This window comes from Tamandua tetradactyla, chromosome 24 (assembly GCF_023851605.1).
Source record: "Tamandua tetradactyla isolate mTamTet1 chromosome 24, mTamTet1.pri, whole genome shotgun sequence".
Taxonomy (NCBI): domain Eukaryota; kingdom Metazoa; phylum Chordata; class Mammalia; order Pilosa; family Myrmecophagidae; genus Tamandua; species Tamandua tetradactyla.
In genome coordinates, this window is record NC_135350.1 from 12,883,891 (window position 1) to 12,900,645 (window position 16,755).

Below are 16,755 nucleotides of genomic sequence, written 5' to 3' on the forward strand. Positions count from 1 at the left end.
CCATGATGTGCAACAGATGGAGGGTACAATGACCGAGAAGCAGAACACTGAACAGTGATACTTTCATATGATGGAATATGATATGGCTACAAAAAGGAACAATGTTGAGAGGCACGCAGCAAACTGAATAACCCTTGGAGACAATGTGCTGTGAAAAAGAAGCCAGAAACAGAAGAAGAAATATGCTAAGGCCTCTTTCAGAAAATTTGTATAAGAAAATTGGAGCCTAGATTGTAAACCCTTATAGCAGCCACACTTAATCTGAAGTTCTAAATGTATTTCTAGATTCTGAGAAACTGAGCTATATGTGCATTAGCTGACATTTCCCTGGAACTTTGAGTAATTCTGTGACACCTAAAACCCAACAATGGAGTGCTGCAGACCTGAAAGTTAGAACAGCTACATACGATAACAGTTAAAATAACAAAAAAGAGTATCAGTCCTCAATTAGAGAAAAATGAAGCCAATCTGGCTTGAACTAAGGTAGATCAGAATCCTGGGTAAAAGATAATGGTGTATGTACTCTAGATCTCCACCTACTGATGAACCAAAGGCAGAGAGGTTTGTTCTGTCTAAAACCTGAATTGTCTTTAATCACAAACTAAATCAACCTGTCTGGATGGCTCATTTAAAAACCCAAACTCCTGGAGTCCAGAACGAGACAAAGACTTATAATTCTGTATAGATTAATGTAATACCCCAATACATCTCAGGCTATGGTGGCTAGTGATTGAAAAGTATTGGTAGAGTCCCTCGAGGGTGTGAAGGAAAAAAAAAAATGGAACTATTAAACTCTCTAAACTGGGAAATCCCAGGTACCCTTTCAACCATTGGGGACTCTCAAGAAAATATTTCAAGCTCTGGGTTTTGAGGCTTACTCTTATGAAACTTATTTCTGTAGTAGAGAAGCTAAGACTACCTATAATGAAGCCTAAGTGTTACTTCCAGAAAACCTCTTTTGTTATTCAGATGTGGCCTCTCTCTCTCTAAACCCAACTCTGTAAGGAAAATCATTACCCTTCGCCCTACATGGGAGATGACATTCAGGGGTAGAGGTCTCCCTAGCAACATGGGACATGACTCCCAGTGATGAGTCTCACCTCATCCTGATCAAAGGGGGGAAAAGAAATGTAATAAACTAAGACATCAGTGGCTAAGAAAGTTCAACTAGAATCAAGAGACTATTCTGGAGGCTACTCTTACCCAAGTTTCAGCTAGATAATGCTAATTGCCATTGTTTGCTAAACCCCAACCACCATCACTCCTCTTAACTCTTAAGAACACCTAGGGCTTGAACTGGTTTCCTTTCCCGGAACCTATAATTTCCAGAGGGTTCCTAGGCTAGATAAATCCTGAAACCCAGAGGGACCAGTCTCTAATTTTAATAGGGGGATTCAACTACATAAATCCCCCTATCCTTTAGTGGCAACACCCTTTCTCAACATGAAAAAGTCAGAACAGGCATTGCCTAAATACCCCTATAGATTGGGAGAAGGATCAAAGGAGAAGGAGAAGTTGTAACAGAGAAAATAGGATTTAACAAATGAGCATGACTGCTGAATCACTGTATTGATATTTCTTTTATCCCCCAGTGTTTGGCACAGCTAGAAGGAAAAATCTGAAATAGTGGAAGGAATGGTAGCACATGACAAACTCTATGATCTGTCTGTAACTACTTGCTGAAGTGTGCTTTGAAAATTAGCACTTTTTCTTTGTATTTATATATTTCACAATAAAAAATGTTTTAAAAAAGAGGAGCACCACAGCAAAATAGGATAAATGAGGTGTTCAAGCAATATCATTCAGAGATGAAAATTAAAAAAAAAAACATAACGTATGTCCAATCAGGAGCACCATCTCTGAAATACACTAATATGCCTCTGACTGGCTTCTATTCCTCACTGATATCCTCCTACACTGTATAAAACTGGGAGATTAGGTACTTCTTAGAAACTGGAAGATACAGCACCCAGCTAGCTGACTAGGGCCCAGTGCGAGAGGACCTATCAGGTCTTGCTTGTTACTCACTATTCTGTCAAGCTACAGGGAATCCAGCCTTGGATTCATCACTCAAGAGTGAAAGTTATCCCCACCCAAGAAGGTGATTCGCCACCCTCTCCTCAGAAGGCTAAAGCCTCAGTGGAGCTGTTGTCACTGAAGCAAGGCTGCCATCCCAACAGAAATCCCTCCTCACCTTCCGTTTATACCTGTGAACCTGTCACAGACCTGAAGTTACTTTTTAAAAGAGTCAAAGATAAGTGACGACTAATGTAGATAGTACTGATTTCCCATGCACTCCCCTTTTCATTACTTGCTGGATTCTCTTTTTTACCTTTCATAGACTAATATCTGCTTGCCTCTTGCCTAGTGGTCAGGATCATTTTCTTTGCTGTCAGTAAGAATTATATGAGAAGGCATAACATACCATATAGCCTTCTAATTGTGCTATTTAGGACTGAAATTATGAGATTCTTTACTTTATACAGACTCTCATGATTCTATCCAACTATAAACTTTCTTGCTTTAAGGTAAAGGAGAATTGGAAGGAAAACTTTGTGATAAAATCATCTCAAGCCTTAGCCTGGGGAGGACAGTTGCACAATTGCTGGATATGCCACCCTAATCTCTATACAAAACCCAACTCCTACATTACTATACCCATGACCAGTTTCTTCCAAGATCCTGAGTTAATCTCACTAACAGGTCACCAGGATATTAAGTTTGAGCTTCCCAGAGAAGAACTGCTTATCCTTGGCTCCTTCCCTTGCTTCGATTTTGCCCCCATTATAACCATACCCTGGAAAGGGATGGGGGATATGGAACTCAACCCTTAAGCTTCTTTCAGCTGCCCCACATTCTATATGCCCATGGAGCTAGTATATTCTGAGTCTACGCAGACAACTATAATTAAACAACATGCAACCATGCAGTGATGGAGTTCCAAGTAATAAAGCAATCTACAGGACTTCACAAAGGGAACTATAACTATGGAAGGGGAAGTTTACACCTATTATACCATCAAAAGATCTCATAATAACTAAAATTGGGAATTATCATATAAGAAGATGGGATAATTGGATGAAAACCCCTCCTAAAAGTTACCCTCCTTACATGAACCTTATAAAATAAGCTCTTTGTCAGCCCTAAAATATTTAGACCTAAAATATTTCAGCAAATACAAACCTTACAGAAAACTTCTTGGGAAATTCTCTGTGCCTAAATGGATATGTAATTATCTATGGAAGCTGTGCTGGTTTGAAATGATGTATGTCACCTAGAAAAGCCATGTTTTAATCAAAATCCCATTTCATAAAGGCAGAATAATCCCTATTCAATACTGTATGTTTGAAACTGTAATCAGATCATCTCCCTGGAGATGTGATTTAAACAAGAGTGGTTGTTAAACTGGATTAGGTGACGACATGTCTCCACCGTCTTGGGTGGGTCTTGATAAGTTTCTGGAGTCCTATAAAAGAGGAAACATTTTGGAGAATGAAGGAGATTCAGAGAGAGCAGAACGACATAGTCATGAGAAGCAGAGTCCACCAACCAGCGACCTTTGGAGATGAAGAAGGAAAATGTCTCCCAGGGAGCGTCACGAAACAGGAAGCCAGGAGAGAAAGCTAGTAGATGATGCCATGTCTGCCATGTGCCCTTCCAGATGAGAGAGGAACCCCGACCCTGTTCACCATGTGCCTTTCCAGATGAGAGAGAAACTGTGACTGTGTTCGCCATGTACCTTCTTACTTGAGAGAGAAACCCTGAACTTCATCGGCCTTGTTGAACCAAGGTATCTTTCCCTGGATGCTTTGGATTGGACATTTCTATAGACTTGTAATTGGGACATTTTCTCGGTTGAATTGTAAACTAGCAACTCATTAAATTCCCCTTTTTAAAAGCCACTCCATTTCTGCTAGCAGCTAGCAAACTAGAACAGAAGCCCCATAAACCATTTAACTTCTAAAGGTTTTGAAGAAGATACCTTTGACACCCAGGTCGGAATTTTCCAATGTGTAAATAATGTCCCGATTAAAGGTCAATGTACTCTAGGGTATTTAAAACTTGATGTCAATATAGCAACCTACTAACCATATCTGACATGAATGGGAACTAAGCATAAATGTTGCTGGATTAGGATTAGATACAGAGCTATTAGCCCTTGGGGTGGGTTTGTTTACCCTGAAGCACCTTTATATAAGCAAGGGCTTAGGAACTTGCTATCTTCACTGCTACAGCACTTCAGTTCATTTGAGCCTCTATTGACTCTTTGGTAAATGTAGTCATGGGACAATTGGATATCCTTAGACTATCTTTTAGCAGAACAAGGAGGAGTATGCATGATAGCAAATACCTACTTGCTGCACTTGGGTAGTAAATACCTCCAGCCAGAGTGAGTTAAATATTCAGAAGCTGTACAATCAAGCCACTTGACTACACACTATGAATAACTCATCTATACAAATCTTTTGGGAGTCAATTAAAAGCTACTTACCCAAGTTGTCTTGGCTCTTACCCATTTTAAGCCCAATCATAATAGTAGTGCTCCCCATATTTGGGCCTTCAGTTACAAACCTTGTCAAATTTGTGTCCCAGAGACTGTGGCCCACTGGACTCATACTCTTCCACCATCCTCAGAGAACAGGGGTATCAGCCTGTGCCCAAGCTACCCAAAACTGGGGAGATGGACACCCTGGAGCCACCTCTTCAGCCCAGGACCTGAAAATACCTCCAACTGCATAGTAAAATGTTCCTTTCCTTGAATCCTAACTAATGCTCCAAGTCAGCAGGAAACAGCTACAGCAGTTATCATCCCTCATCACTCAAGATTGAAGAGTACAACAACAAAAGCAGGACTGAAACCACCACCCACTAACCTACTTTTCCACTGAAACAGCCCCTCCCTTACAGGCTTGCAGTAAGTATACAGGCTTGCATACCTCCTCATGTCTATTCAGAAGATGCTTGCTTCAGGACAAATAAACTTGTTGTTTCCTCTCCCTTTGCAGCACCTTCTAGAGTTGGTTCTAGCCAGCTAGGACAAGCACTGGCAAGAGAAGCCCTGACCTCAAGTAACCTTTGCCTAACTATAACAGTAACACCCACTGAGCATGCTAAGTCGCCATTTTTGGACAGGTGATGCATGAAGTAGCATGATTTGGAACTGTGCATGCTCCACCTTAGCCTACCCTTTAACCCACCCACATCATCACACCCTATCCTAGCCACTCCCTTAAACCTGCCTTTCCTAAATGGTCAAAAGCCCCCAGGCTCCTTCTGCTCAGGGAAACAGAATTGAAGATTACCTCCTATCTTTTTTGCTGAGCTGCTCACAGTAAACTCTTTCTTCTCTCAAAATCCTGGTGTCCTGGCATTGACTTCTGTGTGCATTGGGCAATAAGCCCACTTTGGGTGGTAACAGTAGCTCTGCACTCATTAATTCAACAGATACCTACTGAGAACTAACTACATTCCTGGCTCCATTCTAGATGCTATGACCATAGCGATGGAAAAACAAGATAACAAAATCTCTACCTTAAGGGGGCTTACTATTTTGTTTTGTTTTCTTGAGGGGAGAGAGCCTGTGAATATAAGATCACGGCCACCCTGTGAGGCAGCCTATATTAGCTCCTTTTTATTACTGAAGGCAGTAAGGCTTAGAGATGGCAATGATTCACCCAAGGCACACAGGCACTCAGGGCAGTGCTGGAACTGTTCATAATGACGCGAAAGCCTAACCCCCTTCCACTGGCCCACTGCAATCTCCTGCTCATAAAGGAATTACAAGAATGGAAGGAGTGGAAGATCAAAGACAGTACTGCTTCACAGTTGCCAAGCCAGGAAATAGAATAGGTCTCCTACCACTGTATCCAGTTTTAAATATTGGTCAAATATTAAGCACTAAGTCTTTACAAGGCATGGTGCACTGGGGGGAGAGTTCGGGTCTAGCATTAATGCAAGATTTCTGTTCTCAGAGCAATAACTTGTAAAGAGAGAGATATGGGCACATAACGTATGTACACCAGCAGCCATTTATTAGGAGGCAAAGAAAGAAAAGATATGAAGAGCACCAGCCAGCCTCAAGATTCCAGAGCACCACTGTCTATGCAGCTTAATTTCCTTTAGAAGTGCAAGCCTCTGTCAAACAGCTCGACCAAGGCATCTGGGGAAGAGTGATAAGAAAGATACCAGCTGCTGTGTAAGTCCCATTCCAGGAGTTTTGCATGCAATGTAACAGATGGTACCAGGAGATAGTATGGATTATTTGTTAATTGTTTTCAATAAAAGATTCAAGGAAAAAATAGTAGCCAATCTCTAATATAAAAGTCCCAAAGTAAGTTACAAAGTTAGAGTTTCTGATAGAACACTTCCAATTTATTTTCTTATAAGTGGTCCTTCCAAGTAGTCAAGTTTCTTGAAGTTATCGTAATTGGATACTTTAAACAGCATTGTTTCATTGTCTTTTGAAAGACATAAGATGATGTCAAACACTCAATCTAGAAAGTCAAGCAGAGAATGTAGAAGGGGAGGAAATAACTGATTCTAAGTCTTCAAAGAAAATTATTTAACATGCCTAATTCAAAAAACTCAGTGCTCGTCTTGAGGATATTTAGACCAGCCATTTAATCTGATCTCATCAAAATTGATATATATATATATATAAAGTACAAATACAGTCTAGAATATAGCTGGAAATTGGCAGTGGGTAAGCAGTTACACTTATAAGAACTGTTAGGTAAGTAACTATAGATCAGCCTAGGAATAACTTTACCGCTCTGGATATATTTCCTTAAAAAAAAGAACTAAAGAAAGGGTTCTGATGATACAGTCCTTCTCACTTTTGCTTTCAGAAATACGAGTATGAGAACCTGAAGACTTTCTTATCTGCATGTAAAGGTTTTGGTAATCTCTCAGCTGAGCTAGTCTTTTAATTTCAAGTCATGAAAGCACAGCAATTTGCCACTAGCTTTCAATTCAGAACTCTGGAAAACATCAATAGAACCTCAGAAATACTTATTATATCAAATAAGAAAAATACTTAAAAATTATGGCACATATAAATTTAAGTTTCTTGCATCCATTTTTTTCCTACACTTTCTGCCAAGCATCTACTTTTTTTTTTTCTATATTCTTCCCATAAACAAACATCCAAGATCTCAAGCTAAAAAGTGCAATAATTACTGATGGACCATTGAATTCAAATTCCCAGTTAGTGTCTGAGAATTTTATTTCTCAGCCTGTGGTAGAAAAGGGTGTGAAGTCTGTGACTCTTTGGGGAAGATGACAGTGCATGGAAAGTCATAATAATAACAACAGATTGTATTATTAAATCTTATATGCAGGACTTATCCTAAGCTCTTTCTTGGATAAGCTTATTTAATCTTCTGATTATTCTTGTCCCCATTTTATAGCAAAAGGAAATTAATGAATACAGAAGTTGAGTAACAAGCCAAAAGTTACTTAGGCATGAACTGGGATTTGAGTCTGTACGATCTGATTCCATGCCCTGTGCTCTTAACCACTACACTAGAGCACAGCTGGACTGCAGATGGGTTCCAGTTGACTGACACGCTGAATTTTCTGGAGCACATGCTGGTTACCACCCGAGTCATTGTGGTTGTGGTTGCAAGGTGGCTGGAGTTTTATTTGCAGTTATCTGCCCTACTTTGTACATTTTCAGGGAATCTGCACCTATTAGTTAAGTGGTTGTTCATTCATAAAATGATAGGGCTGAGCTAGATAATCCTATACAGTCCCTTCAGCCCCAAAATTTCAAGAACTGACTTTATATAGCGTAAACTAAAACAGTACACTGATTGCTTTTATATGCTAATAATACTAGAGGATGCTCTCCTACTTTTAAAGAAAATGGGAGATATTATGCCTAATCCTTTACCCTAATGTTGTGTTATTTAAAAATAACTAAGTGTACAAATATTGCTTCAAATATTAACTTGAAGTTATCAGAAATGCAAAATCCAAGGACCAGAAACTTCCTTCCAAGTTAGGACAGATATAGATTTTCTTTGATAAAAATTAATACTTTGTGGGATATCAAATCAATTGAAGGAGCCTTGAAAAAATTACAGTTATGCAGGCTATGGGGTGGGGTGTGGGGAACATGTGATGCTTAAGGAAAAGAAGCAGATTATATTATCATGAACACCTTAGGACCGTAGCAACCACATCCAGTTAGAAAGCCACAGAAACTACGCGGGGACTGGAATGGAACAAGGAAAAGCAAACCACTGATGTTTTAGGGCAGCAAAATCCTGGGTGATTTTCTCTTCTTTCTTTCCTTCTTTTTTTTTTTTTTTTTTTTTTTTTTTGCTGTTATACCACTTTTTAAATATAGTGTAAAGAGTAACTCATCTCAGGGAGACAGCATTCCCCCTGGGAGAGAGAAAGAGGCTTATAGGACCAACGGAAAGAAAGGATCACCTGTAATAGTGAGCCCCCCAGATCGCCAGGAGCAGGATTCCCAGGGCCAGCACAACGGTGCAGACGGCTATCACCACGATGTCCTGCTGCTGCCCTGGGCCAGCGTGGCGCAGCTCCCACAAGTCTCGGTGCTGACATCGCTCCCCAACGTAGCCGACAACACAGCTGTGACAACACACAGATAGAGATCATCAGTAACCGCTGGCCAAAAGTGCTTGTATTTTTCAGCCCAACATCAGCCACCCCCTAGCCTCTGCTCTTCAGGCTCAGCCCTCTGGAAGCACATGGGAAATCCATCAGGGGTCAGTTGAAAGTACTATGGTTTACCTCTTAGAGCAGCGTGGATGTCCCCCTTTGGTCTGTTTGCTCTGGGATTGATGGGGGATTATTTGCATACTGCCTCCAAAGGGCATTACAAAACATTGATTAAAGATCAATTTTGGTTCATCTGCAATCCTGAGGAGGCACCTTTTAAGACCAACACAAAGCAACTCTGCCCTAGGAGCCAAGGGAGTTTTTTGAAATAAATGTCTGGCCAGATTGCAATGAGTGTAGGTCAAAGGAAAGAAGCGTTTGAAGCGCTGAAGACCAGACTTTAAATGAATGTGCAGAATCTCTGACCAGGTAGCCAGCTACTTTGCTGAGGAAGTATTTTCTTGTCCTTAAAAAAAAAAAAAATCATTTCTAGCCCAAGAGAAATGGTCCTAGTGGTGACACACAGGCATTTGCCTATTTTCTTTAAAGGGGGTGGAGGGAGAGGGCTGCACTTGGAATAGTGCAATTGTTACTAGAATTACCAGTGACTAACATATATACTGACCCTTTATATTAAAGCAAATGAAACAATGCTGCCATCTACTGGGAATACATGCTGAAAGAAACTGGGATTTAGGGTAGAAAACAAGCACAATTTTAAAGCATTATTCTTCACAAGAGCATCAACCATAAAATCCCCTTATTAAACATTTCCTGATGCTCACTCACTAGGAATCCCCTCCTGTTACCCTAGAATCAACAATCTATCTATCTATCCACGTCCCTACCATATTCTAAAAAGACTTGAGGGAATTAATACAATCCCCATCATGGGAAGAGGTAACAGTGAACAATATTTCGGACAAAGACCCAAAAGATCGTGATTCTAGATTTGGTTCTAACTTTAGTGAGTCACTTTCAGAGGGGGTGGGGGGAAGTGTCTGACATTGTGCAGCCCTCTCCCTCCACCCCCTTTAAAGAAAAAGTGCATACACTTTTACTTTTATTTTCAGTGGCATATTCACATTTTATAAGTGAGTTCACAAAGCTCAATGGTTAAGTAATCTGCACAAGGTCACACTACTAGTGAATGACAGGTTTGATTAAAATGATTTCAAAGTCTGTGTTCTTTCTACTACATCGTGCTGTTTTTCTAAAAGGGTTTTAAGCCCTATTCACCTCTGACAAGCTATTCTTCTAGCACTGATCATGCAAGAGATGGCAGGATCTAAGTGTAGGAAGCATAAAGGACCAGTGAGTTATTTTAGGCTGCTCTGAATACTGTTTTAACTCTAGCTGTCTTTGGTTATAGCCAGTTTCCTCTCAATGCCCTACCCTCGGCTTTTAAATTGTTGGATGTTAATGGGTCACACCTTTGATGTCAGAGATTTTAGTCTCTCAAGGAATAGGCCAATCTTGTGGACAAAAGTCCTGAGAAGCTAAGCAGGTTGCAATATGAGATGGTCTCTTTAAGCCTTAAAGGGCCCCAAACAATCAACCTTCAGAGCACCATTTCACAAGGGTGGGCGACATGTCGCTAGTTCTTTGGGTTATCAGTCAGTGGTTCTGTCAAAACAGTCAAGAGATTCCATGGCCCAATAAGTTTGCATTTCCACTGTCAAACAGAAATTCTAGGCTAAACCAAGGTAAACAAGACAAAAATTATTTTAATGTGCTGTGGTATGCTATGCTTCAGTAAGTGAGGGCTAGAGTATGCAGTATTTCTCAAATTTGAGCCCACAACCCATTCTTTCATGAAATCTTCAACAGGGCCAGTGTTGGGGTATCTTGGTCAAAAGAAGACCTGCTCAGAAGGGGCTGGGTGGGTTCAAAACTAAACCGGAATGAATGAGGACCTTCTCTGAGCTCAGGGGTTTGGATCCTCTTGAGAGTCTCTAGACCAGGAAACCTTCCAGGGACATCTTGGACTTAGCAACTTCCACTTCTGACTTCCTCTGATCACCTTGGGATAGCCTCAGGTTCTACTTATCTGAGGAAACTTCCACTGCCTCTCAGCAAGGAAGGAAAACTAGCCCTTCGTAAATCTGCTCACAGCACTAAGAACGATTGCATGGAATGAGGTCTATGAAGTGTCTCTAATAAAAGTTGGTTTGGTAAGCACTCCCTAGAGATTTGTTATTATGGAATCAATAAAACATAAGTTGAGGTCATCAGGGCAAGAGGAGGGAAGGGTTGAATTCTCGATTAAACCACATTTTTATTAAATGTGGATTTCAGAAACAAACTTATGATCCTGATTATTGTGAACTCTGGCAATATTTTTTAAATTGCTTCTGATTAAAGGTCCATAAATTTGAGTACTATCTCCAGTTTAATTGTCATTTTGTAGCAACTCGTGTTTAAAACATTGTCAGGGGAATATGATATTTTCACCAAGATTTAATGACAGAAAGGAAAACCGTTCTAAAGAGCTCATCAATCATTTAATGAATCGACACTAACAGGGCCACATTCAAATACCATACTAAATGCAACATGTAGCCCTGCAATACCCTCTATGTTATTAAAATATCTTTTGTAATCCAAAGTTAAATTCTTATAGAGAAAAACAAACCATGACCAAATAAACCAGGACACATTTTTTCTTAATTTCATCACTTGGAGTAATAAGAAACAATGAACAGGTAAAAATTTGTTTCTTAACATTTAAATCAAGGATAACTCATTTCAGTACCAGCTTGATCTAAGGTTAAAAGATTAAGCATGCAAATATGAACAGAAAAACAGAATACTATTAGAACTGAGTCATTTTTACTAATATTCATCAGCATCTTTCATTACTTTTGTCAGGTTGACATGATTTATAATGCAAGGTCACGCACTTTGTCAGAATATAACTCATTCTTCTAATAATTTAGACTATGCTTCTGCTCATTATTATTAATAAAATAATAACAGCCTTTAAGCTTATAGCATCTGTTTGTGAGGATCAGAATATTTTATCACTCCTTCCTTGGGCACAGAGAAAATTATCAGTCAGGAGTCTAGCCACCGGAGACGTATTTGGTTTTCAGTATCTATCATTTCCCTCATACCGAAAACATGAAATTAATTAAAAACAAATTTGATGCTGAGGTAGATATTGTGTGTGTGTATGTTTTATTAACCACTCCCAGGCACAGGTCTCCCGAGTGAGCACAGTAGAGTGAGGTGCCCACAGGTTGACACTTGGCCCACATGAAACCATCATGGGGGCTTGAGGAGGGAATAAAAAGGAGCAATTGCCACATCCAGCAATTGTCACTAAACAACAAAATTGCAAAAATCAAGTATTAGGAAGCAAAGCTATGTTTTATTTTTATTTTTTTTTATTTTTGAAAACCAGAGTCACGAACTTCCTCTGGGAACATGTACAACACTTTCGTAAATCTAGAAACACATTATGGATGGGCTCCATATATCTGGCAGAAAATATACCAAGGGTGTGAGGAATTCACTCACAAACCTCAGTTTTTCAACCGAAATAATAAGCTTAATCCCCAGATCATACTTGTAGCGACTTCAGATTATTTAAGTCAAAGGAAAAATCACCAGTTCCTGAGATGTGCAATCATCATGGGCCAGTGGGGGTGGGGGACAGGGTGGGTGCAGTAGAAACTGCCCACAATTTATAGGTGTGTGTCGAAAATTTTCTCCCTGAAGAAAAATCTAATTGCAGAAATCTCCTCGATATAAATTTTACAAATTAGCCAGTATCTCTGCGTCAGATAGAAAGAGCTGACCAGTGTGACTTACTTGCACGCGTAGCTGTCTACTGCTTCAACGTACATGCACACCCCGCCGTGGAGGCAGAACCCGTCATGTGACGGCGGGCATCCGGGGTAACTATTTCTGACAGGATCGAGGCCCTCTTCCCTGAGAGGAGAGGGTGGAGTAGAACCTAGAAGAATCAAAGACAGTGCCTTTATTTTCTGAAGCGATTAGGGTCTTCTGGTATCAAGATCAGGAACCTATGTCTATGAACACTTTGAGATTTGTCCATTACTAAGAGTGGAACTACCAGGACCCAGCAACTGTGTCACTTTCCTAACCAGACCTTATGTCAGTCATCATGAAGCCAGCCATCCTTTGTCTAGGTTCAGTATTATCAGACACGAGGCATGCTGGAGGAAGTTGAGAGAATGGCCACTCCTACACCACCATAGGGCTCCATAATCACTGAACTCATTATAAAAGCCAGCCTGCCACCCACAAACACCCTAACTGTGTGAGATGACAGCTAGTTTGAAGAGTGTCTCATTGAACAACAGTTTTTCTTTGGGGCTTAAAAATTATCCTCCAACGCACAGTCCATGATCCTCAATATCCCGGGAGTCTCGAACATTCCCCCAGACAACACTCTCTTCTAAAAACATTTTACCCTTCTCCTAAAGCCTTTTAACTTTCAGGCACCAGGCTGCAGCAACTCTGACAGAAAGGAAATAACATCGCAGCAAACGGCATGGGAAACGGAGAAGGTCCTTTTTACTGGATGACTCACTGCTCCTTAAAAGCTTTAAGGTGTGTAGCTGATTACGAGCAGCTTTCCAACACTTTTAAGGAGAACAAAATGACAAAAATTACAAACTAAAAACGAAACAAAACAAAACAGAAAGACCCAAGGAAAACAGCTCAATTGGGTTCTCCAGGATGTGGGCAAAACGAGCGCCCCCCCTTGTGGTGCTGATGGTGAGAAGACACTGCTATTACGGGAGGAGGGTTCAGGAAGCAGGAGTCAACCATTATTAATGTTCTGATTCAGATAAAGAAATACTGAATTTCTAGTGATGTTTCGAAATCCTTGAAAGTGATTCAAAATGCTTAAGGTCCAGACATCCTCACAGACTTGCCTAGCCTTGCAAAGTTTTTCCAGCAGCCCAGAAATCAACATTACAAATCAGGAGAGTAGGTGCACTGTTAAAGAGAACCACCTGTGTTCCCACCTTTATTGAATTGTGAGTAATAAAAAAAGGATTTATTCCGGCTGCTGTTAAATTAAGAAAACTTGGACTCCTTCAAATTCTCAGGCTCAGCACCAAACTACTCAGGAGAGCAAACTCTCCAACCTGTTTGAACTGAATGATATCTGGAACCTCTAATGAAAATACACTGGAGCACAGAATTTTCTTGAACCAGTCCCTCCCCTCAAATCTGGGCCACTTGCCAACCTACCAGGGCAAACTGGTCCAGGTTCAGACCAGCCACCAGCACATTCACAGGTGTAGTTTCCCTCTGTATTGATACAGGTGGTGTTTTCGCCACAGGTATGCACACCCAGCTGGCACTCATCGACATCTGTCAGAAACATGGGAGTTGGGAAGAGAAAAGTGGAGCACAGGGGAGGAAAGAAGGTCCCACATTTGGAAAACCTAAAATTCAGGTAGGGGAGCATCTTCAATTTCTGTCATACCACACGTGGAAAGAACATGTCTTTTCGGGATCCAGAGGGTGGAGTGTTGGTGATTGAATCATGCACTCAACAAAAGAGACATGTTCAAGTCTTAACTTTCCCGTGGGTGTGAGCTCATTTGTGAATAGTATGTGTGACCATGTTAAGGTGAGCTAGGGTGTGGACTCATTTGTGAATAGGTTTTCCAAGGATCCTATTTAGGTGTGGCCAAAGTGAATCAGGGTGGGCCCTAATCCTTACGAATGAAGGCCTTTATAAAGAGAGGAAATTCAAAAGACTGAGGAGAAACCAGAAGCCAGAAGAAGCAGCCAGAAGGCAGAAGAGGCCAGCAAGGAACGCGAGATGGGCAACTGCCACAGTGCAATCACAGACTCTGGAGAAAAGGATGGCTCGCCAACACGTTGATTTTGGATGTCTAGCCTCCAAAACCGTGAGACAATAGATGCATGTTGTTGAAGCCAACCAGTGTATGGTATTTGCCACAACAGCCTGGGAAACTAAGCCAGGGAGCAACTTCACCTTCTGTCATTATGCCTGTTCTCAGAACTCTATACATTTTTAGGTTTAATGGCTCTACTGCAGAACTGGACGGTGTGACCCACAAAGCCAGGTTGCTAGGTAAGGGGAGCCTCGGTCATCCGCCACCTGGGCCACTGTAACAGGAACCTCAGATTCGCCACTGCCCCAAGGTTCCCGCCCTGCCTCACTGACAACAAAGTGAAACTGGATGTCAGGGATATCTTGCAAACGCTAGCACCCTTAAGCCTCAAAGTGAGGTGGATCTCACAGGATCCTTTTCATTTCGGAACTCAAAGCAAGTATACACAGGGATCCCATGATTGCCACCAATATAGATATGGTGGCACCTTGAAATGGCCAAGGTTCTCTGTAAGCTCTCCCTCTTCACTGCTATCCATAAGCACTGCAGCCTTAAACTGTGGAAAGAGATAGCTGTTCAGAATACTGAGTGTCTCGAGCATCTGGCAGTCAGCTCAGGCACAGGTTCCTCTGACTTTGAGCAGCTGGAGAAGATTCTGGAAACTATTCCCCAGGTGAAATGTATATGCCTGGATGTGGCAAATGGCTGCTCTGAACACTTTGTTGAACGTGTAAAGGATGTGTGGAAGCACATCATGGTGGGGAATGTGGTAACAGGCAAGATAATGAAAGGACTGATCCTCTCAGGGGCTGACGACATCAAAGTGGGAACTGGGCCAGGCTCTGTATATACCACCCGGAAGAAAACTGGAGCAGGGTATCCACAGCTTGGTGCAGTAATGGAGTGTGTAGATGCTGCTCATGGTCTCAAAGGCCACATCATTTGAGATGGAGGCTCCAGCTGTCCTGGGGATGTGGCCAACACTTTCAGGGCAGGGGCTGACTCTGTGATGCTGGGTGGCGTGCTGGCTGGGCAAGTCAGTTGGTGAGCTCATCTAAAGGGATGACAAGAAGTACAAGCTCTTCTATGGAATGAGTTCCAAAATGGCCATGAAGAAATATGCTGGGGACAGGCCGAGTACAGGGTCTCAGAGGGCAAGATGCTGGCGGTTCTCTTTAAAGGGATGAGGAACACACCATCTGAGATATCCTTGAAGGGATCTGCTCCACACGTACCTATGTCAGAGCAGCTAAGCTGAAGGAGTTGAACTGAAGAACTACCTTCATCCGTGTCACCCAGCAGATGAACCCAAACTTCAGTGATGACAAATAGACCTGAGCAGTTCTATCCTCTTAAAGCATCAGCACTTCACTATAGGCCCCCCCAAGTGGGTCCCTTGCCCTTTCCAGCTACAGTAACTATTTACTTTTTAGTTATTTCCTATCATTTCACTCCTGAGGGCTCCTGCAGTAACGTTATGTTCTCTTTCTTCACACACAAAATGTCCACGGCACTCACTGGAGCAGAAGCAAGGAAGAGACTGAGGAAATGAAGGAAAACTCTCAAATGGGAATCTGGGGACCAAGCATCCTGAAGATGAGTAAAAGGAAAAGGCACTGATTCATATATAAGTTTCTGATATGGCCTTGGTCTGGAAGAGGAAGGTTTTTAGAATCATGTTTTGTTAATCAGCTGCATTAAAGGAGACCTTTGAATCTTTATAATAATAATAATAACAATACTGTATATGTTGGAAAGAAAGAGATGAACTCAGTGCCTCACTGCATATTCATTCAGCTAAGCTCCTGGCTTACATCTGGATGTATCCCTCCTACTTGGAAGGAAAAGAGATGTCCCAACATGGGTAACTAAGAGGGAAGGTTGGAGATTGGTAAATTATCCCTAGGCAAATGTTTAGATGTTCAGATCCTCAAGATTCATATTTAACTTTTACAAATAGACATCCAGCCACTGGCATACATGTCATACCAAATAAAATATTTTTTTTTTACATAGGTATAAGTTAAATCACCCTTTCTTTCCCAACTACCAACACTTTCCTTTCTCAACTACCACCACCCTAACATACAGGTCCTTATACTTCTCAATTAATTACTGTAAATCACAAGCGAAGCAGCCCCACTAAATTCCCTACAGCCCGTCTCTCCCCACTCCACTCACAAACATCAGTGTCAGAATCATCTTCCTAACCACATCTCCCATTATTGCACCACTTCACTCAAATGTTGGTGACTCCCCATCGTCTACAGCC

At 41.3% G+C, this 16,755-nt stretch overlaps 1 protein-coding gene and 1 pseudogene across 3 annotated transcripts in view; one reads left to right on the top strand and one right to left on the bottom strand.

Moving 5' to 3' along the window:
- The window catches only part of EGF (epidermal growth factor), a 141,863-nt gene that overhangs the window by 14,868 nt on the left and 110,240 nt on the right, over positions 1 to 16,755 (bottom strand). For all 3 annotated transcript variants that reach the window (XM_077142552.1, XM_077142551.1, XM_077142553.1), the window contains 3 exons: positions 13,867 to 13,989; positions 12,451 to 12,595; positions 8,440 to 8,604 (listed from right to left, as the gene is read on the bottom strand). In XM_077142552.1, coding sequence (XP_076998667.1) covers positions 8,440 to 8,604; positions 12,451 to 12,595; positions 13,867 to 13,989 — 433 coding nt within the window. The remainder of the gene's footprint in view (positions 1 to 8,439; positions 8,605 to 12,450; positions 12,596 to 13,866; positions 13,990 to 16,755) is intronic.
- Positions 14,121 to 15,948, top strand: LOC143668497 (GMP reductase 2 pseudogene; annotated as a pseudogene).